This window comes from Colobus angolensis, unplaced genomic scaffold, assembly GCF_000951035.1.
Source record: "Colobus angolensis palliatus isolate OR3802 unplaced genomic scaffold, Cang.pa_1.0 Scaffold293, whole genome shotgun sequence".
Classification (NCBI taxonomy): Eukaryota; Metazoa; Chordata; class Mammalia; order Primates; family Cercopithecidae; genus Colobus; species Colobus angolensis.
In genome coordinates, this window is record NW_012116188.1 from 2,407,650 (window position 1) to 2,431,799 (window position 24,150).

Consider the following 24,150-nt stretch of genomic DNA (forward strand, 5'->3'; position numbering starts at 1 on the left):
CATGTTAGCCAGGATGGTCTCGATCTCCTGACCTCGTGATCCGCCCGTCTCGGCCTCCCAAAGTGCTGGGATTACAGGCCTTTCTGATCTTTAAATTATTTCTTATATTAAAACGTTCCAACTAATTTCTTTGTCAATTATATAATAGAGGGATTGACTTGATCCCTTGATTATATAATTGTATAACCCCTTGATTATAGGATTCTGAAAAGTTATTAATTTCCCTTTACATGACTTATTTTCTCACACCTTTTCCCAAGTAGATGATTCATAAGGGTTCATGAGTCCCTGTGTTGACTCCATTGTTATACAAAATATAGCAGAAAAACTCTCCCAATAATCACTTTAATAGACAACAATTATTACTTTATGAATTTTGTTATTACAGCCTGGTCATCACAGTGAGTAACGCCAGTTACTTATAGGTGTTTCTGTGGCTATTCCACTTATTGTGTAGGAAATATTGGCTCAAGTCTCCTTCTGCTTTCCATGCCTGAGGCAAAGTCTAATTTGTGAAGGATTCCAAGTATTGGCACAGAACTTGATGTGCAGCTAAGAGAAATGAAAGTGCAGTGCGTGTTTTCAAATCACTGACACACGGAGCAAGGTGAGGGCAGTTTCTAATCTTTTTGTCATAATTACATAAAAGGAATAGTTTTCTTAGGAAAGTGAAATACAAATTTGGTACAAGTGAGTATGAAATTAGTATACACTTTTTTGGTATCTATTGTTTGATCTATAGACTTTCTCTCCCACTATAAAGGCATTTTTTAATATTCTAAGGGGCTTGCCTTTTTGAAGTCCTTGCTCCTTTCAAACTTTTCTCTTTTTAATCCTCCGCTTCCCCCAAAACACACTTAAGGACTTTAAATTTGTTGGGAGTTTCATATATACACTGAAGGAAAACTAGCCCCCACGCTTTTGAAAACTTAATTGCACAGAGAACTTTAAAACATCATTCGAACAAATAACTTTCTACAACGTTGGAGTGAACAAGAATGTGGGGACAGGCACAAGGAGTGGTTTGTAGATGGGGTCAATATCAATGCTTCCTCTGGTGTAAAAGGCTTTAACCTTAAGGTTCATGCCCTCCACAGGCAGTTGTGACCCACAGTTCACATCTCCTGCAAGGTGTGACAAAGGTAGCATGGGAATTGGGTCTACATTCAATTTTTACATTTCCATTTATTCATACCCTCGGCATGCAGCTGTGACCCACAGTTCACATCTCCTGGAAGATGCGACAAAGGTAGCATGGGAATTGGGTCTGCATTCAATTTTTACATTCCATTTAACAGTTTATGGTTTTATATAATATTTCAGTTGTATGAAAAATGTGTACCAAACTGAGTGATAACAGAATGTTCTCGTGGTTTGACTGGACATTGTTTGGGTGAACACAGCCTGGGAAATAGGAGTTTTAGAGCTGGATGAGCTCTGGAATACTTGCATGCATAGCAGGCCAAGGGGTTTTCCTGAAAGATCTTAAGTGCCCAGAGCTGATTTGAGCTGCGAACCCTTCTCTAATTTCCATCAGCTCTCCATGTTGCCTGGTCATCCACCCAGGTGTCTCTCTCATCAACCTTCTCCATAGCAGCTGTTTAAAATCATCTCCACTCTCCTCAGATTACCTAACCCACCACTTCAGTTCCCTCACTCTCAAGCACGTGTCTTTGCCTCCTACTTGGTAGGGAAAATAGAAATCATGAAAAGGGAAGTGGCCCAACTCACTGCCACCACATGCACAGATTCCCACTGCAAGCGCACGCGTCCTTTCCTTCTCCCATCTGTCATGTGGAAGAGGTGTCTCCTCCTGCCCAAGCTCATCTCCTTGCCCTCATGCTCCGCATCCTCCTGCCTCCCTCTCCACCTCCTCTGGAAGCTGACTGTGCCATTACCCCCCTTTTTCCAGTATCTTCACTACCTCTTTCACCCTCCTTCCTGCTCTTGCCAATTAACATTTAAACATATCTGCTATCTCAGAACAGAAACATAACAAACAATGGAAAACCACCAAGACCTCCTTTACCTCCCCTTCCAGCTAGCATCCTCACTCTCCAGCTAGCACTTTCCAGCTAGCATCTTCACTCTCCTTCTCAGTCAAACTTTTCCAAGGGTGACCTCCACTTGCTGCCCCTATTTCCTCACTTCTTATTCAAGGACATTGGTAATTGCTTTGCTATGCATCCAGGGGACACTTTTGGTTCTTGTCTTACATTACTTTTCAATAACACTTGTCCCATCAGTCATGCTATTGTGCTTAAAATATTCTCTTCTCTTGACTTTGTGAAAATAACACTTTCCTGATTGTTTGTTTGTATTTCCACCTCTTTAATATTTAATTGCTTCTTTCCAGGAATCCTCTTTCTTAACCCATTATGATATGACTCAGGACATCGTGGTATGTCCTTCAACCTCATTTTTTGTCTGTACACCCTCCAAAGGAAATGTCATTCACTGTCATTATTTCATGAACAACTGCTCTCAAATCTGTGTCTTTAAGGATGTATATACATATCTCACACACACACACACTATATATATATGTATATTCCATGTCTCTGCTTTATGTTTTCCAACATGTTCAAAGCAATTGTGTCCCAAATGAGCTCTCACTTCCCCCTACAAGCAGATTTCTTCTCTCCTCCTTAAATCCTGTTGTCCAAGCCAGACATTTAGACATCATCACTCTGCCCTCTTTCCCAGGCATCACATCCAAAAAGTCACAAACTCCTGTTGTTTTTACTTGTCAATTATCTCTTGAATCCACCCATTTCTCTTCATCTCCAGGGATATCATTTTAGTTGTAATCACCATTCTCTCTCCCTAAACTACTGCCTAACTCATCTTCCAGCCCTGTTCCCATCCATTCTCAAACCAGAGTAACTTCTGAAGGGCCAATGGGACCCACTGATTCTCCAACTCAAAATATTTTAATGGCTCCCCAAAGCCAAACTTCATTCCCCAGAAAGCTTCACAGGGGTCTTCAGCGGGCTCCAGTTGATATTGTCCCCTTCTGTTCATCTTTAGCTTCTGTTCTTTTTTCTGTGACTATATATTACTTGTGCTACTTTAAAAGTTCTAGCAAGTGGATTGGCCAGAAGGAGATGCAGAGGAGATAAGGAGTCATCAGAGAGGAAGGGGAGGACCAGGAGGCCAAGAAATCATAGAAACCAGTGAAGGGCAACAGTAAGGAAACAGGGATGTCAATATTATACTATGCCTTGGGGAGGTTAAATTCTTTGAAAGATGAAAAGAGTCCCTTGGATTTGGACATTTGAAAATCCTAGAGATCATTGATAGGGAAGTCTCTGAAGTTTCTAAGGCAAAATTCAGAAGACAGTGAGCTGAAGAGCTAGGAGCAGCTGGGGAAAGGAGGCTCTTCAGAGAATGCCACTTCTTTGATATGATGATTTCCGCAGTGGGTGTGATCAATTGATAGGGAGTTAGGAGATGAGCAAGCAAGCAGGCAAAGGAAGGTTAAGACTAAATATGCAGAAGTGAGAGAGAATAATCAGTGTCAGGACTTCCAGCTTCTGGAGAGGTCAAAATGAGATCACTGGCCAGGTGCAGTGGCTCGCGCCTATAATCTCAGCACTTTGGGAGGCCGAGGCAGGCAGATCACGAGGTCAAGAGATCGAGACCACCCTGGCCAACCAACATGGTGAAACCCCGTCTCTACTAAAAATACAAAAATTAGCTGGGGGTAGTGGCACATGCCTGTAATCCCAGCTACTTGGGAGGCTAAGGCAGGAGAATCGCTTGAACCGGGGAGGCAGAGGTTGCAGTGAGCCAAGATTGTGTCACCGCATTGTAGCCCGGGCGACAGAGCGAGACTCCCTCTCAAAAAAAAATAATAAAAAAAGAGATCATCATTACAGAGGATGGAAAAGGCCGGGAGAAGGAATACTGAAAGACCAGAAGGAAGATGTTTAGACTGAAGGTAACTACGGTAAGTTTGTAGGTGTGGGACAGGAAGTTGAGGTTTTTTCTGGCTTTAACTTCATTTTTTTAAATATCAAAAGCAAGTTCATGTGAGTAATATCCCTACTTAATGCAGACATAGGGTTACCGTTCAAATTTAACATGGAAATATTTTAAAAACAATAAAAGATATGCACCACTTATTAGAAAAAAATTACCTTAATTATATAAAGAAGTTTCCATGGAATAATTTTATTTTTGTTTATAATTTTACTCTAGGAAATGCTAAGAATTTGTATAATCTAATGCAAAACTGTCAAATCTTATCAAGTAAGAAAAATTAAAAATTGTTTAATAGAAGAAAAAAAGCCAAACTGAGAATTATCTAAATTATACACATATTAAAAAAGAATAATTAGTTCCACAGTATTCCTTAACATTAGAAAAAGTATAAGTTCTTAATGTTATGTTTACCTTTATATTTGTCTCTCTTCCAAAAGGGGCACATTATTAGAAGAAATTCAAAACCAAAGACAAACCAATATTTAAAATACTTGATTGGATACAGAATTCATCCCCCATGTGGATATAAATAGAATAGATATTTTCCAGAAGAGATGAAGCCAAAGAATTAAAAAGGAAAAAAAAAAAAAGGAACAGAATCCTTTTGTTAAGCCATTTTCCCAATTTTATTTTGATTTTTGGTTCAGCTTTCAAAAGCAGATTAATATAGAAAAAATAAAGTACAAGGCTGGAAAGAAGAGCACAATTTTTCTTCTTTGATGTCAAAGAAATAGCTTTCCCTGCTCCTACTAATTGGAACTAAACTCATAAAGATGAAATAAATGACTAATTTCTTGAGAAATAACCTTAAGTAAAAGATTCTTTTGGTCCAATAATTGCTTTTTTCAAATCCCGTTGACTTAACCTCATTCTCAAGGCCTCCTTGGCCTTTCTTTCCAATTACCCTGTTGATATCAAGGGTACCTTAAGAGTCTGTCTTGTCATTTGCTACCAATTTGAGGAATGTTTTCCTTGTCTCATATAATTTTGGAAGGCATATGTCAAATGTGGCTATTTCGTTTTAAAAACTTATTTCTGGCCGGGCATGATGACTCACGCCTGTAATCCCAGCACTTTGGGAGGCCGAGACGGGCAGATCACGAGGTCGGGAGATCGAGACCATCCTGGCTAAAATGGTGAAACCCCGTCTCTACTAAAAAATACAAAAAACTAGCCGGGCGAGGTGGTGGGCGCCTGTAGTCCCAGCTACTCGGGAGGCTGAGGCAGGAGAATGGCGTACCCGGGAGGCGGAGCTTGCAGTGAGCTGAGATCCAGCCACTGCACTCCAGCCCCGGCGACAGAGCGAGACTCCGTCTCAAAAAAATAAATAAATAAATAAATAAATAAAAATAAAAAATAAAAAAATAAAAAAAATTCTAATAAAACTTGTCTAAGACCTTTAAAAATGAAACCTAAAAAAGTTTACAGTAAAATTTAACACAGCAATGTTTCTACCCACTCTTGAAAAAGTCCCCTGATAATTCCCTAACATTTTAATAAGCAACTAGATACTAATTTTAGTCTTTTTGCAAAAAAGATATAAAATGATGCTTTTCAATTTCATCTGTATAAGAACTTAACATTTCAGTGAAAAAAACTGAGTGAGTTTTAGAACAGAACAATCCTTCTTCCTCTCTGGCAAAGACTGGGTTCATTTCAGAGCCCATCTTACATGATTTTTGCCAACTTAGGTTTTCAGAACTTCAGGGCTGGCCCTAAGCAAGGTATTCAGGCAATGATTAAAAAAGAAATTTTTTTTTTAAGCAGTGGAACCCATTTTCTTTTTTTCTCCCAGACAAAACTTAATTCTTCTATGAAATTCACATATATGTGAACATACATATGTAAGATAAAATGGAACATCTGAACAGTAAGTGGGGCACAGGGTCGTGGAACTTTGCTGTTCCTTCTTGTTCCCCATAGAGATCCTTGAAGTACCTTCTCCAACTCCACGATACTCTAAAAACTGTTCATCTTCATAATAGGAGCGGGGCCTAATCCTTGGTCTCCTCACCTCCTGGTTTCCTGGAATGTCTTTCTCACCGCATAACACCTCCCCTTGCTGCTCACTCCTATCTGGTAGCCTCCTCATGTTCCATTCATTCCATACGGATCTGCGCAATCTGCACTTACTCTTCTAACAATTGCCGCAAACCACTGCACCATAGTCCCTGAAGCTCCCATTCTCTCATTGAGAGTCTCAAGTCGATGTTTGGAAGAACACAGTTTAAACACATTCCTACCGAGTTTTAAGTGGCTGATAGATAGCCTTGCTTAATCTTCCCAGATTTAAATTGTATGTTTACAAATTTTAGAGAAGATAGCTTTTCAGCCAAATCTTTAATTTATGAAATTTCAAATTATGTGGCAATATCACATGTGCATTTCAGGTAGCCTAGTGAAACAGTTCTATTCAGGGAGGTCTTTTGGGGCCCTCTAAAATGATACATGAAGAGGAGCATCGTTTTTATGTTATACTGACTCGTCTGAATATTCTCCCTGGAGCATTGTAGGGCAGGTGGACAGGTCCTTTTTCCTTTGTTCTATCAGGTAAAGATGTTGCTGATCAGCTGTGATGTGATGTTAAAGGCACCATGAAGAAATCACAGTCTAGCCCTGAAGGAGTGGATGGGGAAGGGAAGAGGCATGAGGAGGGATCTGGAGGCCAGTGGCCCAGGGGACAATGCTCCCAGAAGTCCATCTGACTTTTGCTTGGATGCATCCTTACCTCTGCAAATAATTCTACTTCTGCCTGCAACACTGATGGACTCTGTTCTATCAGAACAATTCCTTGTTATTTTCTTGATACTAATTCATATGTTCTATGCATTAGAGGTAACATTTATAAAATATTAAATCTGTACATTTTTTCATCACCACCCAAAATGACATTCCCCTGCCCAAATCCACCATTATAGACCCAGGAAAGGCAGAGGGGCTAGAGAACCTTCAAGAAGGAAGAGGGTAATAGCAACAATAGCTAACACTTCCACAGCGAGTGCTTACCACATATCAGGCACTACTCAAAGTGTCTTATAAGATATTGATTTATTTGAAGTTCTCAGCGAAACTAGCTAAATTTTATTATTAATGTTCCAATGTATAGATGAAGAAACTACAGCACAGAAAGATTAACTAACTTGCCCAAAGTTGCAGAGCCTGGCAAAGTCAGGATTTAAACTCAAGCCCTAGATTCCATGCTCTTATCTGTCATGCAGATGGCCTCCCTTGGCGTAGGTGCCCACACAGAAGCATCTGGCCTGGCCTGGCTCCTGGATGCCTGTTGTTGGCATTTTCTGAGGCATAGCTGGTCCTCTCTGGCCCTTTGGCCATCATGCTCATACTCTGTAGTCCCAGCCATGTGCCTTCATGTTTGCAATTGTTTCCCTCAATGGAGCCTGCTTCTTTCTGCAAACCCTTCCTGTGGGTCCATGGGTGCATGTGGCTCTCGTATCCTCTGCATGCCACATGCAGTCTGTGAGGGCACCAGGACCTACCTGAGGCTCACCCTTCTAGGTGTCTGCCTTGATCCACAGTGCATCATTGCTCCTGCACAATATTGGACTTGCAGTCAAGCATTCCGGGCTTCCCCTGAAGGCTGGACCTCAGCCTGGGACAAAAAATGGGGAGAGCAGTTCATTGCTTCATTCAACAAATATTTGCTATGTTCAGCTCCATGGGAGGCAGTGAACTAGTTCTGGGAAATGCAGGAGTAGACACGAAAGGCTTGACTTCCACAGGGGTCTTGCAGTTTACTGAGATTCACAATTATGTTGTTATAATTGGGAAGAAGAGACATGCAAGTCCTGGGTGACTACAGACAGCAAGATAGAAGTAGACTTCTCTAAAGATCATCTTTGCATCTTCAGGAGCTAACACGGAGGTAACTCAGTATTTTGAAGTGCAGATGCTTGGCGTATTTCAGCTGCAGCAACTGATGAGGCTGAGAATATTTAAAAAACCACTCCTTGGAACCTTTCGCTGATTTCAACTCAGAATCCTTAAAAAATAACCCTGAATAGGCTGGGCGTGGTGGCTCACGTCTGTAATCCCAGCACTTTGGGGGGCCAAGGCGGGTGGATCACGAGGTCAGGAGATGGAGACCATCCTGGCTAACACGGTGAGACCCCATCTCTACTAAAAATACAAAAAATTAGCCAGGCATGGTGGCGGGCGCCTGTAGCCCCAGCTATTCAGGAGGCTGAGGCGGGAGAATGGCGTGAACCCGGGAGGCGGAGCTTGCAGTGAGCCGAGATCGCACCACTGCACCACTGTACTCCAACCTGGGTGACAGAGCGAGACTCCATCTCAAAAAAAAAAAAAAAATTATATATATATATATATATCCTTGAATAATTCTCTGGTACACAATGAAACTTATTAGCTACTCTTTTGCCTGGATACAATGTCTCTGGGTCTCTCTAGTTTGATGTTTCTCACAGGTTTCTTGTACACAGACTTGATTTTATCATGCATGCCCTCTTTCAAATATCTTTAGCTTCTTCAATAAGATTATTTCTAGTACCAACTCTAGAAGCATACTGCCAAGGAAAATGTCACATGGTGCTAGCTGACTACTTTCTCTCTTGTCCCTTGTAGCACAACCAGGTTCTCCAATTATCCACAAGCTCAACTTTTTCACCCTCCTCATATTGTTCACATACACACGCGTGCACACACACACACACACATTTCTTTTCAATTACTTTGGTATAGAACTTTGTCAAAAACATCCTGGAAATTTCCATCCTGGAAATCATAATGATCTGGTGGGCTCCTTTTTGTGTACAGCATAAGATACCTGTTAGCACATTTCATGAATTACCAGAGCACACATGACCAGGAATGCTATTTTTCTCCTTAAATGTTATTGCTCAACACATAAGGCAAAAAGACTTAATGGTGCATTTCAGCAGGATACACTCACAACGGGCATCCTATTCATCATAGTCCCATGGCATGCTAAAGCTCTCATGGGTTAGAACTAAACGTCTCTTTTATAGCATATCAATTTACTCTGACATAAGCAGCTATTGCGAAAATCATCCTACTTATGAAAGGAATAAGTAATAGTAATAATTTTTTTCAAATTATTTCAGTAAAGTCGAAGGGTATAAGAGGAAAGTATCAGGGCAATATGGCTTTTCCAACTTGGCAGGGGCAGGTGGAATCTGTGATGAAATTGTTGCCTTAACAGATTGGCTTTCTCCCTTGCCTGGCCATGCTTTTTGAAGTTTTTCGTATACCACAAAATACATAATAAAGGGTAGTTCAATTTACTTTGAACCCCAGCTACATGGCCATGACATATTCAGAGGTGACTCTGGGGTGCATTCTCAAACACGGTGCATGCTTTCTAAATTTACAGTCTGATTTATTGCTGCCAGTTATGACTGCCAAAGGCTTCTGACAGTGTGGCCAGTTGGTGGTGTCCATAAAAATCATCAGCAATTTGAAAACATTAACACCCGGCAATAGTCATACTTTGCAATGATTGCCTGCATTTATCACCTTACTTTTCCAGGGTACAAACTGAAAAAAAAAATCAAGGAGAGAAATTAAACTTCTCTAGCAGCAGGGAAAATACAGCATTGGAAATAAAATGCATTGTAGGAACTCAGCCCCTCCCTGTATTCTTCAAAATTAAACAGTTTAAACTCTGTGGCTTATGTGGCTACACAGAAGAAAAATATTGTAAGTATGTATCTCTCATCAAATGCTTTTTGTCTTCACATTTGAAGAGTATTTTCATATTAGGATATTATGATTATGTGTGGGACAAAAAATGGGGAGAACAGTTCATTGCTTCATTCAACAAATATGTGCTATGTTCTGCTCCATGGCAGGCACTGAACTAGTTCCGGGAAATGCAGGAGTAGACAAGAAAGGCTTGACCTCCACAAGGGTCTTGCAGTTTACTGAGATGCACAATTATGTTGTTACAATTGGGAAGAAGAGATGTGCAAGTCCTGGGTGACTACAACAGCAAGGTAAAGGCAGGCCTCCCTAAAGAGCAAGAGTGAATCTGAAACCTGAAAGATGGTTATGAACAAAGCACTGTGTAACATGGGAATTTGGAGAATATTCCAAGTCAAGGAAGGACAGTGGTGAAGGTTCCACATGGCGCCACCTTACAGGGATTTGCAGTATGTGCAGCACCAAGGTGCTGACCAGGTGAGTGACATCCAGGCCCTGCTGTGCTCTCCAGCTTGGACATCCCGGAGTGTCAGTGACACCCCACCAAAGGACACAAAAGTAGCAGATGATTGCCAAGACAAGTCCTATGAATGCATTGATTTGAGTCCAGGATAAACTGTTTTAACCTAAAAACTCTAAAATGTAGTGATTGAAATAATCTAGAAGGTTGTTTTCCCTGGTGTAACATTATACGTGCATCTGGTCTAGGGCTGCTAGCATCGCTCTGCCACCTTCATTGTGCTGGCCAATCTCAATGAGTCCAAAGCTGCTCCAAAGGCGCTATCCCTCGGCCTTCTGGGATAGAGATGGAACCCGTGAAGCCACAGACATCCCTTACATAGGGCAAGAAACACAAATAGCATGCATCACTTCTTCTCACTTCCCATTAGTAAGAAGCTAATCACACGGCCACACCAAGACTCAAGGGAAGCTGAGAAGCATCTTCTCTGGCTGGCTGCCATGTGCTATCATCAAAGACGGGAGGATGAAGGTTTGTGGACATCCAGGAGACTGTGCTACGAGGAAGGATGAGGGGCAAGGAGTGAGATAATGATGGAGAGGCAGACAGGGGGCAGATCATGAAAGGGCTTGTTTAAAGCAAAGGGAAAACATGCTGGTGTTTTCAAAAGAGCAGTAACAGATTTATGGGTATATGCTTGCAGAAAAGACTATTACAGAGAAGGCTGACTGGGGTAGATAAAAGCCAAATCCCCATATTACACAGTGCTTTGTTCATAACCATCTTTCAGGTTTCAGATTCAGTTTTTTTACTTCATTAAATAAAAAAGATTTATCAGTTTTCTAAACTTGATCAATGAGAGAGTTTGGGGACATCTTCCTAAATTATACTAATATGTAAATGCTCTCATTTAATTCTCAGATGTCCTTGTTTACCAACAGCCCAAATTCTGCACGCAGAAGACACCTATCTAAGTCATAGGGTCTCCGAAGAAATTGCCTGAAAGCTCCAATTTTAATGGAAAGTTTTTCTGTAGTTGTGGATGGAAACCTGAGCTATCCTATATTGTGTAGCTTTCCACTGTCAGCGACTTTGTGACGTGGCTCTGAGTTTTCACAAGGTCACCCAGGCCCAACAGAACACACGACCTAAAGTGCAGGGGTTGCTGCACCAGCACATCCATACTTGTAGACATCGCGTGGCCCTGCGTCCTGGCTGAGCCACAGAGAACAAAACCACTCTCAAGGCTGGCACAGTCCCACCAGCAGGCCCTTGGAGGAGCGTCAGATCCCGCCACGGACACAGGACCCATCTACACGGCTTCTTGGCCCTGAGGAGATGGGCTGCTGGGAAGCCAGCACCTCCAATTCTGTCTACAGTGGAAATCAGAGAGGCTGAGAGCTGAATACCTGCTGTCTGAGTTGGTTCAGTGTACAGGAATGAGACTTTAATCCAGGGAGATCAGATGTGAGAAGGAGCAACTTAGAACGTCACCCTTCTCACACCTGTAGCCTGAACTTGACGATTCTACTCCTGTAATAACAACAACAGCTGCAGCAACATTCGGATGCACCCACTGTGAGGGGGTGTGTTCTCTCTCTGAACAATGTGAGGGTTAGGGCACCACGCCCTCATACAGTCAAAAACCCACATATCGCTTTTGACTGCCCCACACTTAATGACTAATAGCCTACTGTTGCCCAGAAGCCTTAACAATAACATAAACAGTCGATTAACACTTAGTTTGTATATCATGTGTATGATATACTGTATTCTTAAGATAAGTTACAGAGAAGAAAATGTTATTAAGAAAGTCATAAGGAAGAAACAGCCTGTCCAATATGGCGAAACCCTGTCTCTACTAAAAATACAAAAATTAGCTGGGCATGGTGGCAGGCAGTAGTAATCCCAGCTACTTGGGAGGCTGAGGCAGGAAGATCACTTGAACCCACGAGGCAGGGGTGGCAGTGAGCCGAGATTGCACCAGCCTGGGTGACAAGAGTGAAACTCCCGTCTCAAAAAAAAAAAAAAGGAACAAAAAAGAAAAGAAAATCATAAGGCAGAGGAAATACATTTACTATATATTAAGTGGAAGTGGATCATCATAAAGGTCTTCATCCTTGCCACCTTCCCATTGAGTAGCCTGAAGAGGAGGAGGAGGAAGAGGGGTTGGTCTTGCTGTCTCAGGGGTGGCAGAGGCAGAAAGAAATCTGCATAAAATTGGATCCATGCAGTTCAAACTCAAGTTGTTCAAGGGTCAACTGTATATATATTCAGTACATATACACAGTTGAATACTTATGCATGTGTATGTGTGTGTATACAGAAAGGTATTTCATCTTTCCTATAACTCTTTGAGGAAAATATTGTCATCCTTATAGAAATGATAAAGACACAGAGCCCAGGAGTGCTGGGTGACCTGGCAGCAGAACTCAGGGCCAGAATCCAAACCCAGATTTGCTAACACCAAACACACACTCATTTTCCTGCATCCTGTATTTTTTATGTCATTAAATAAAAAAGATTTATCAGTTTTCTAAACTTGATCAGTGAGAGTGTTTGAGGACATCTTCCTAAATTATACCAATATGTAAACATATATCTATACCATCTAAATTGATTTTTTTGCAAAACATATCTAAATTTGCAAACAAGTCACTGCTATATCCTATGAAAAGTACATTAGAAACCTCTGATGTTCTCATTCTTGAAAAATGGCCTGAGGCAGCTTTGTGCCTGTGACCTGCAGAGTTCTTACCTTTATGGTTTGCTCTCAAATCATTAGTTTTATGGTAGGACATAATTTCCTTTAGGATTTCAAGGAATACGAAAAATACAGTTAAGTCATATTAGTGGTTTTGACTTAATTAATTATAATTACTATCCATTGATTAATAGTGTTGGTTAATAATCAATTATTAATTTAACAATTATGAGAGCAGAAACTCGAAATGGTGTTGAAACACAGAGGACAGATTTCATAAGCATCAAACCTAAAGAATATAGCTCAGTGGTTCATGACTAAGCCTCAAAGATATAAATCAAGATTTGCCCTGGCTTTGCAGGGAATGTTGCTTAAGTCAGGCTCTCAAGTTGCCTTTCCAGATCCTCAACTGCTCACTGTGAGGATTTCTGGGACTCGTAGGAGTATAACTGAAAACAAATTTTGATGCAAGAAAGGTCATATTCATCCTGAGGGATAACTTGTTGTCCACACAATTCCACTGTAAAAGACACCAGCATCTCTGCTGCCTCTCTGGGTCACAGCAAGGACGCTCCCATCCTCATCTCTGCTCCCCTGTGACCACACTGTCCCATGCTGCTGTCACTCAGAGTGAGACCTATCATGGCAGCCATCTTGGCCACACATCTTAGATGAGCGTTTCTTCACTTCTTTGATAAAGACAGTTCATTCCCAAGGAGGTTTTTGTTTTTACTTCTCTGCATGCAAAATGGAATGAATGAAAATCTCAAGTTGACACTGACAAGTCATTTCCTAGGCAAGTGATTGTCTAAGAAAAAATACCTTAGAAATTTATTTTCACAGAAATTTGATCAGGTTTCCACAATCAGAAAATCATGAGTCTAGAGAAAATATTAGAGTTTCAGTCATTAGTGTGTATATTTTATGTTCTTACAATAAGCAGAGGTATAAATACAGACTATAAATACAGACTAAGGCATCAAACCGAACGACGGTTTTCATTGCTGTAAATGGAACATTAGGGTGCTTTTCTAATTCCCTCTCTCTGCCAGGATTCAAAATTTAAACGTGGGTCATAAAGAATGATAAAATAAACTTTACAGATACTTCTCTTACTTTTGCTCCTGGGTGAACAAAGACGTAGAGAATCATGTGCTTTTTCCACAAGTGTATTGTAAACGAACACAGCATCCGCACGCCCTGACTTGTTAACCATAAGGATGAGCCATTGTGCTCCATCACTCCGGAGCACACAGAGTTGTTCTGATTGAAATCTGCATAAGCTGTAATTAATTTGATTTTTAATGTAACTTTTTTTTTAGCTCCCGTACTTTTATTTCCAAAGACATTTCAAAGAGGGACATGTTACCCCATGGCGATGGGTTGGGAAACACAGAGAACAAAGCTCCTAAGAATCTAAGATTTTTGTACATTTTTAAAAAAAAACAAAAATAGATTGATCCTGAAGAAATTGAAAAAACAGGAGTCTTAGAAGGGAATGTTAATGCATGCATATTTTTGGTACATTAAAAACTCCAACGTACTAATTCAAGCACTTTAATTTTTGTATATAACAGGACTGCTGTTTTCAAGGGAAAAACAGAAGGTATTTTCTGAGTGCCAAAAACTACTTACTCATGAAGTCTAAAATACCATTATTATTAGTAGTAATTCTTACATTTAGCATCTGTGAATAACTTCTTATAGGAGGACACTATTTTGGGTCAGCTGAAGGCCAAAAACGAGTTGGCTTTCTGCCTTTGTGTATTGAGTCAAATAGCTGCCAATTAATATAATGGATTTTTGTTGTTGTTGTTGTTCCTGTGACAAATTCCAGAAAATGAGAACAAACAGTTGTTGGTGTGTTTCATAAATTTCCAACGGAAAGAATATATTTCTCACCAGTTTAAAGACTGACTGCACTCTAAGTAACCAAACAATTATAAGAAGCTGCCAGTGTATTTCTGTGGTTTAGCAAAAGGGCCAAGTCAGAAGGAAAAGACATTCCCAGCATTTTCTAAAGCTAGATAAATACAGAAACGAAATATAGATGAAAGATGGAACTGCTCTCTGTAGCATCTGCCAGATTCCCCGACTTTTTGGCACGCTGATTGAATTTGGCAAAGGTACCCAGTAGCAATCTTTTCCATTAAAAGGAGCAGCATATACTTCATTTTACCATACTGTTTGTGTATTTTTGACCCTCCCAAACTCTCTTTTTTAGAAGGTAATTATTTCTACAGAGTTGGCTGCAATTACATTTATTTGAAACAGATCATTTATCAACAAAAAAAGCTGCGGGGCACAGCTGCTGTTGAACAGATCCAGCGGACCTACAGCTCGGCAGGAAAGCGTCTTTCTTTGAAACCAAGAGATGCTTTAACATGTGCCCGCATCATCTTATGCCAATCTGACGCTTTTGATATCCAAACCTATTTAAATTTGGAGGAATCCTGGACTGTTCAATTTAGGCGAGATAAGCTACCCAGCTCTGTCGCTTTCTTCTATTTGTGATCAGAAAAACTGTAACGAAGTCCAGCATTCCTAATTTTGGTAACATGATGATGTTAAGAAAAGGAATAACTCTCCCATCCAAAATCAAATTTTTGTGGAACCTGGAATTTTTTTCTGAGCTGGCAGTGATTCTATAGTAAACTTCTGAGGATATATAAGTAACAATCTCTAAAAATATGACACGCGGCAGGAAGTATGAAGGCAATGGTTTCTGGCTTCACTCAACTCAGGAAAGAGAGGCTCACACCTTATAAGCTTTTTATGTAACTCAGAGGAAATGACTTTTTGTTTTCAGATTTCATTGGTTTCTTCTAAACCAAACAAAAGCAAAAGATGAGGGAAGTGTCCACCTGTTGCTATGAAGTTTTTGACTGCAACATTATGGTCAGCTATTTGGTTTTCAAACAGCCCCAAATTGAGGCAGACTGTATAGTGACAGTGAGTTGGATATACTATTGTTACTAATGTTATTTGCCAACTGGTGCACTCTTTCTTAATCACTAAGTAGCAGCTAATTTAAAGCAGTGGAAGAGTATTAGCTTCATGTGAGTGCCAGAAAAACTCTGTGGTTTCAACATAAAGTTGGGAGCCAACAGCAACAGATATAAAACATCAAGATGTATTAATTTGCCAAGTTTAAAATCTCCAAACCAACATGGGAATGCTTCATAGGAGTTTATATGTGCATAAAGTGAAGCCTGTTTTGCACAGATTTAAAATGGTGAAGGAGTGTATCTCTTCTTAAACTTAGGTTGACAGTGTAATAGGTCACCTCATATAATCACAAAGTATTTGACAAAAAAGAGCCAACTGTCATTCTGTTTAAATTTCACGATGCTAAATCCATACCAGCAGTTGGCAGTAGCTGAGTCTGGAATATTTTCAAAAAAATTATAAATGATTACCTTTCACATTTATAATTTACATCGATTTAACTAACAAAGCTTGCCTTATGAAAGAGTTCTTTAATAAAAATAAAACAATAATAATAAATAAAACAAGCCAAAGCTGTCAGCAAGAATTTGTCATTTTCACAAATGAGGTAGAATATTCTACAAGTTAAATATTGGGTAAAATGTCCTCTGTACATTTTTTTTGTATTTTTATTGATCTATTTGTACATATTTATATACATCTTTAAAACAATTGCAATAACAACCTCATAATAAAAGCATATATTTGACTCTAAAAACAGCCTAAATAACAGTATGACAAAAGATAGTGAATATCAACTGACCTAAGAATTTCTAATGTCTGTTGGTTCAGAAATTTAAATTCTGATTTGTCACATTCATGCACATATTTTGGAGTGCCTTTCCAATGCATCATGAATGCCCTTGACTGCCCTTGTGTTCCACCTCCAGTAGCAAGTCTTAGAAGCCATCTTGTAAAGTATCACATGTTTCTTTGTCCACCACTGATTGGACAAGGGGCAGGTACTTTTCCTAAACTGGGCCAATCAGTTTCCCTTCTCTGAGATTTTTGAACTAAACTGGGGGTGGGGAAAATATGTGGCCTCCTTGGGTGGCTGGATGTGTAAATCCAGGAGAAGCAGTAAAGAAAACAGTGGCAAAAGAGAGGAAGCCCACTGTCAGAGAAAGAATAAAAGGAAACAAATAAGAAAGGAGGAGAGATAACAGATGGAAAAAAGATGCTAAAGGCTTCGGAGCTCCTTGTCTCAGCACCCTTTTAGGGCTCTGCTCCTTTCTTGCCCATGGGAATTCTCTTCAGTATCTAAGTTTATTTGAGTTATGTTGCTCAAATATGAGTTATGAAGTAATTTATTGATTTCTAGTGGATCCTGCATTGTATCTGTGGGACTTTGGATGCATCACTTAGACTGTTGAGCTAAAGTTTCCCAATCTTTAAAATGGGAAAGCAATACCTGAACACAGGGTTACACTGTGCCTGGCTCAGTTGTTTTTTTAATTGCAAAAGAAATTCAGTGAGAAAAGGGCAAACAGTTTTTTCAACAAATGCTGCTAATATGCCCTCCAAATGAACTTTGATTCATAATTAGCATCACAAAAAAGTTTACTCAAATGGGTCATAGACTAAAAGTGAAAAACCAAAAATTATAAAATTTCAGAAGAAAGCATGAAATCCTTGTGACCATGTGTTAGGCAAATATTTCTTGGATATGCAACCAAAACACAGTTCATTAAAAAAAAATTGACTTCATCAACATTAAAGCTTCTGCTCTTCAAAAGACACAGTTAAGAGAATGAAAGACTAGCTACTGACTGGGAGAAAATATTTGCAAATTACACATCTGGTAAGCAACCAGAATGCATACAGAACTCTCAAAACTCAATAATAAGAAAACAAACAACCCAATTAAAAAGTGGTCAAAAACTGTGAACACTTTGCCCAAGGAGTTATACAGCTGATATACAAGCACGTAAGAAGATGTCCACATCATTAATTATTAGGAAAATTGAAATTGAAATCATAAGATACCATGACATACCTATTAGAAAGTCTAAAATCAAAAAGACTGGCCATACCAAGTGTTGGCAGGGATGCTTTCCTATACAGCTGGTGGGAATACAAAAATGGCACATTTTGGAAAACTGTCTCGCAATTTTTAAAAAGTTAAAGGTACACATACTGTATGATCCAGCCATTCACTCCTGGGTATTTACCTACGAGAAGAGGAAGCAAATTTCCACCCAATGACTTGTACATGAATGTTCCTAGCAGCTTTATTTGTAAAAACCCAAATTGGAAATAAATATTCATTAACAAATGAAAGGCGGTTGGGCACAGTGGCTTACGCTTGCAATCCCAACACTTTGGGAGGATGAGGTGGGCAGATCACTTGAGGTCAAGAGTTCGAGACCAGCCTGGCCAACATGGCAAAACCCAGTCTCTACCAAAAATACAAAAATTAGCCTGATGTGGTGGCACACGCCTGTAAACTGTAATGATTTTTTTCCTGCAATTTATTCTTCTCCATCACTCTCCTATGCTATAGTTTTGTTATAATTAGCAAATAACTCGGGTACCTCTTAGACTTCTCATATTTTCCACATAGTTTCCAACAATTCTGCACCCATATTCACAAGATTTTGTAATGGTACAAATCCCTGAACTGATACATTTGAAAAGGAGGTCTGTGCAAAAATCATGAAGAGAATAGGATTGAATATTCCTGTCACACTGTATTGGAGGGGATTGATTAACACATTTAGAAGAGATTCTCTTCTAAAATACAAGCTGATTTTTCAACATAATTGGATCAAGAAATCCTTTTGACCTCTTAGTTAAACACAAACCTTTTTGAAGTCTGCTCTTCCTATGGCTTCTAGAACTACTGGTTAACCTCGTAACTTCTCCAGTCTAGTCTGACAGCACTTCTTCCTAGTTTACACGCCCCAAAAGTGAAAATGTAGATATTTCCCAGGCTTCTCTAAACTCTCTGCCAAAAACATCTCATCCACTCTCATTAATGGCTTAATACCTCCTGATAATTTCCAAATCTCTCCACTCTCCACTCTGGAATTGCATGGTCCAGCAAGGAAACCTCTAGCCACTAGTGAGCACTTAAAATGTGGCTGGTGCAAGCTGAGATATACTGGAAAATACACAACAGATTTTGAAGAGTTGAGAACAAAGGCCGAGGTGGGTGGATCACCTGAGGTCAGCAGTTTGAGACCAGCCTGGCCAACATGGTGAAACCCGGTTTCTACTAAAAATACAAAAATTAGCCAGGCGTGGTGGTGGGCACCTGTAATCCCAGCTACTCAGGAGGCTGAGGCAGGAGAATCACTTGAACCTGGAAGGCAGAGGTTGCAGTGAGCCGAGATCATGCCACTGTACTCCAGCCCGGGTGACAAGACTGAAACTCTGTCTCTAATAATAATAATAAAAAGTATCTTTTAAATAATTTTATATTGATTATATGTTGAAATAACAATATTTTGAACTGCATAAGTTCACTTATATGTTGATTTTCTTCTGCTTCTGCCACTCCTGAGACAGCAAGACCAACCCCTCTTCTTCCTCCTCCTCTTCAGCCTACTCTACGTGAAGATGACAAGGATGAAGGCCTTTATGATGATCTACTTCCACTTAATACACAGTAAGTGGATTTTCTCTTCCTTATGATTCTCATAACAGTTTTCTTCCTCTAGCTAATTTTATTGTACTAATACATAATACATATAACATACGAAATATGTATTAATCAACTGTTGATGTTTTTGGTCAACAGTAGGCTATCAGCTGTTAAGTTCTGGGGCAGTCAAAAGTTACATGTGGATTTCAACAGTGTACTGGGTCATCACCCCTAACTCCTGCATTGTTCAAGGGTCAAGTGTATTGGGTTAAATATACTACTAAAATTAATTTCACCTGTATCCTTTTATCTTTTCTTAAAGTGTGACTGCTAGAAAATTTAATATTACATACGTGGCGCATGTGACATTTCTGCTGGGCAGCGCTACTCTGCACCTAAAATTCAAACTGACGATTCAAACTGAACACATTAGAAACTGTCTCATCATATTCCAGACCCTGCTCCGTCACTGTCGGGACAGAATAAATCTCAGCCTTCAGGTGACAGATACACCGCATTACACTGGCCACTGCTGTTGAGGAAATTGTCTAACAAAGCAGCTAATCCTAGGATTGATTACTTATGAATAGGTGACAGGGTGACTCGGGTCATTGTCAAAGAGCCTGTCAACATTCAGTCATTGGCAGCTGCAGCAGGAATGTTTGTACAACTGGAAAATAACATGACAAGCATTTGACAAGAAGCGGGCAGCAGGAGTTAGGAACAAAGACAGCCAGGGTTTGGCCAAAATACTGGATAAAATTTACCTGCATTCGAAGTCAGAAATGTTAGCAGTCACACATGTAGTTGTGACACATTCTCTGCAGATAATTGAACCACCCCGATGTGCCAAAATATTTTGCATTACCTGGCTCGTGAACTCTTCCTCTTCATCTGGGCTGAAATCTGGAATCATTTTTTTACTAGGCTTTCCTTTATTCCCATATCCAAGCAGCTATCAAATTATGATTCTACCAACACCCAGTATGCCACACCTACATTTTTTCCTCCTTAAAGGAAACACAGGTTGTTATGCTTCCCCCAGGACCCCACGAGTTCTGGGGCTCAGAACAGACTAGGAAAAAGAGGTCGAGAGAGACAATCTCCAGGTTGCATATTTTTGGGGATAACACATCACGGTTAAGGTCTGCCTCTATGTTATTGCAGAGTAATTTACAAAAAAGTACCCCATGCTTTACAGTTTTCCTCCAGTAGAAATAATAGGTGGTTGGAAATGCAAACAGACTCAACAGAAAGGCCCCCAGGAAACTCAGTGATAATCTGGGAAAGGCTCTGAACACAACAAACACAATTTTCCTTCTTTGCTTTTTTCTTTTCTGTCCCTCACTCTAATCTTTCTTATTGCCTTTCTTTTTCTAATTCTACAATTTCTCTTTACAGAAACTTTCCTAACTATGTGGGTGAGCAAACACAGTTTCATCACTTTACAAGGTAGGATAATATTCATAAATAATTTTGGACTGTCAATTAGCTTGCATCAGAAGAAATAATTGTGAGTTGCATATACACCAGGCATTTATGTCAACTGAACCATTACATGTACACCTTAATACATTTTAAAATATGCTATATGTCAGACATTTTTACCTGGCTACCTAAATTTTGTGGTTTCTTTTTTTTTAAGACTGCATACTTAGGTTGTGCAAGTCCTTGTTCAATAAAAGTATGTATAATTTTAAATTAGAAATGTCTTCCTTTTTGAAATGGGAACACAGTCACATTGAGACAATGGCATTTTTGTCATTGCTGAACAACTTGAAGTTAATGTTCCAATATGTTTTTAATAATTTACTTTTAAAAATTGTTACTTTGTTTAAAAGATGCTTTTTTTTTTTTTTTTTGCCAGATTTTTGCTTGAAGATACTAATCTGGCCTAATTTACATGCCGTAAAAACTTGGTGTCCTTAACTGAATCTGACAGATACTCTTAGGAACTCGATGTCCTCTAGACCAACCATCCTTCCAGGGTTTGAATTTCTGCTCTAGGACTTTTATGCCAAGTGGTAGTCCAAGCTATGCTCAAATACCTATGGTCATGGTGAAGTCATTGTCTCTCAAGGCTGCTTACTCTATCTGGCCCAGCTCTGGATGAACAATGCAATGACTGCCAAAGTCTTCTAGCTCAAGAATGCCATCAATTGAAGCTTTCTAAGCTGGGGGAGGCACATTTGACTTCTAACGTTGGCATGAACAACCATCAAGAATCATAACCATGATGGTGGTGGTGAAGATGATAGTTAACACTTACATAATAGCACTTGTTTTTGCCACTTTACTTGCCAGTGGCAAGTTAAAAACCTCTATTTTACAAGGTCTTGCAATATTAACATTTTATAGTTTAAAATACACTTTCACATATATTAGTCTCAGAGAAACTAAATGAGTTGACCAAATCTCATACTTCATAAGCAATGGGTATTAAACATGGATCCAGGTTTCTGGACTGAAAACTCATTGTTTTCATCATTACCCTATGATATCTTAGGACAATATGCATTTAAAACAAATTACTTACTGTATTTGTCAGCTTAGACAACAAAGGAACAACTCCATAATCTGTAATAACAGCTAAATTTTCTTGATTTTTGCTATGTTGGTAATGGCAGCACATACACTTGTCAAAACTTCTTTGTTACCTGATTTCAGTAAATTGACAATAAGTTCCAAACCACCAACAAAGGAACCAACCATTTCCCCAACATCCTAGACAAAAATAAAAATAAAGATGGTATCAAAACGAAGCCTACATTTAGGCATTTTTAAGAGGCAGAAAGTAACAATACAGCTGTGAGGTACATCTTTGGCATGAAAGAGTACTTCAGCTTAATTTATTTCTATATTACATATTATTTCCACATGTATATGTATAAAGTATGTGTGTACATACATATGTCTATATATATATAACATACAAAAATTCAGTTTCAACAAATATTTATTGAATAACTACTACATGTGAGTCACCGTGTTAGCTACTGACGATACCAAAGTTATTAAAGTACAGTTGAGTCTTACTATTTGCAGTAGTTTTGTTCTATAAAATAACTGCAAACACTGAATTAGCCAATACTGTTTCCCTTAGGAGAAATACAGGATTCGGTTTCTGCAAGCCTCTGGCTACAACATTTTCATCAGTTGATGGATACATAACCTTGTTTCATGTGTATTTCTGGTTGAAGACTCCCATGACCCAAACTCCTCCCATTAGACCCCACATGTTTCATATATATTGTTCATTCATTCACATTGAACTCATGGCCAACAGCATTACAGCTCATGCAATGGAGCTTATTTAACACAGATATTTTCTCTTTCAGACACACCACAGCCTTCTTGCGCTTACAAACCATAGGCAGCACCTCAGCACCACATCTGGGGGCCATTGCAAGCAGTGAAATAACCAACAAAAGGCACGAAAATCCAAAAATTATGGCACTAAATGGACTGCAAAATGGACACTTGCTTATAGTATGAGAATGGAAACAAGAAGGCACAGAAGCATCTTCTTCAACCTCAGCTAAGAACGTGTGCATTGGACAACTCAAATTTTTCACTTCTCTGCGCACGTCCAAGAATGACCATATTGATTAGGGGGTTACAAGTAAATTTGAACAAGTAGGCAAACTCCCAAGGAGAATCTGAATAATGTGGATCGACTCTATATATTCTTTTGCCACCGTGTTGCTTACAACTGGTGGGGAAGATGGGGCATTAAGAAATTACAAGAATAACAAATAGCACTGGAGGGAGGAGGAGATGAAGAGACGACAAATTCATACAATGACGGAACCTCAACTAATATAAAGGTTCAAGGGCTGACTACCCAAGGCCTAAGGGACAAAGAGTTATTCAGCGTGAAAGGGATTCTGATTGGACAAATCATCAAGTTGCATAGATCTGAGAGTGAGAGAGAAGGTGACTTTTTTCTAGTTCAGAATGACTGGAGTATAAAATAGGAAAGGCAGCATGGGAGAAAGTGAGACTTAAGAGGTGAGATATTGAAGGATCTCACCTTTAAGATCCTTCAGGAGGCATCTTGGTAAAGAGTTTGGAGTTCATTTTTAAGGGCATTGGAAAGCCCCTGAAGAGGCTGAAGTGTGGGGGGAGGATTTTTTCTTTTTTTGAGATGGAGTCTCACTCTGTCACCCAGGCTGGAGTGCAGTGGCGCCACCTTGGCTCACTGCAAGCTCCGCCTCCCGGGTTCACGCCATTCTCCTGCCTCAGCCTCCCGAGTAGCTGGGACCACAGGCGCCCGCCACCATGCCCGGCTAATTTTTCGTATTTTTAGTAGAGACGGGATTTCACCGTGTAAGCCAGGATGGATCTCCTGACCTCGTGATCCGCCCACCTCAGCCTCCCAAAGTGCTGGGATTACAGGCGTGAACCACTGCGCCCGGCACGGGGAAGGATTTTTATCCATTTTGTATCTTAGGAGATTTCTCAGAATTACAGGGTGCAGGGTTGGGTAGGTGCAAAGAATGGTATAGGGAACACGGGGCTATTTCACTAGTCCATATGGGAAGTGGTGACGGTTTGAGTAGAGGGTGGTGGTCTCTGCCTGGAGAGAAGAGTGTGGATTTGGGAATCTTGCTTGGAGGAGATAGAAATGAGTGATTTGAGATGACTCCCACGTCTCTGGCTCAACTTAGTAGGGCTAATGTTGGAAAAGTTGGTTTGGTTTTGCTTGGTTTGGTTTTCTTGGGGTGG

General features: G+C 39.9%; 1 protein-coding gene across 1 annotated transcript in view; it reads right to left on the reverse strand.

The window, feature by feature from the left end:
* Positions 1-11,427: 11,427 nt before the first annotated feature.
* Positions 11,428-24,150, reverse strand: part of LOC105516895 — a 68,646-nt gene continuing 55,923 nt past the window's right edge. Inside the window, 4 exon segments of the mRNA XM_011949242.1 lie at positions 11,428-11,517; positions 13,965-14,131; positions 21,955-22,026; positions 22,029-22,146. Coding sequence (XP_011804632.1) covers positions 11,428-11,517; positions 13,965-14,131; positions 21,955-22,026; positions 22,029-22,146 — 447 coding nt within the window.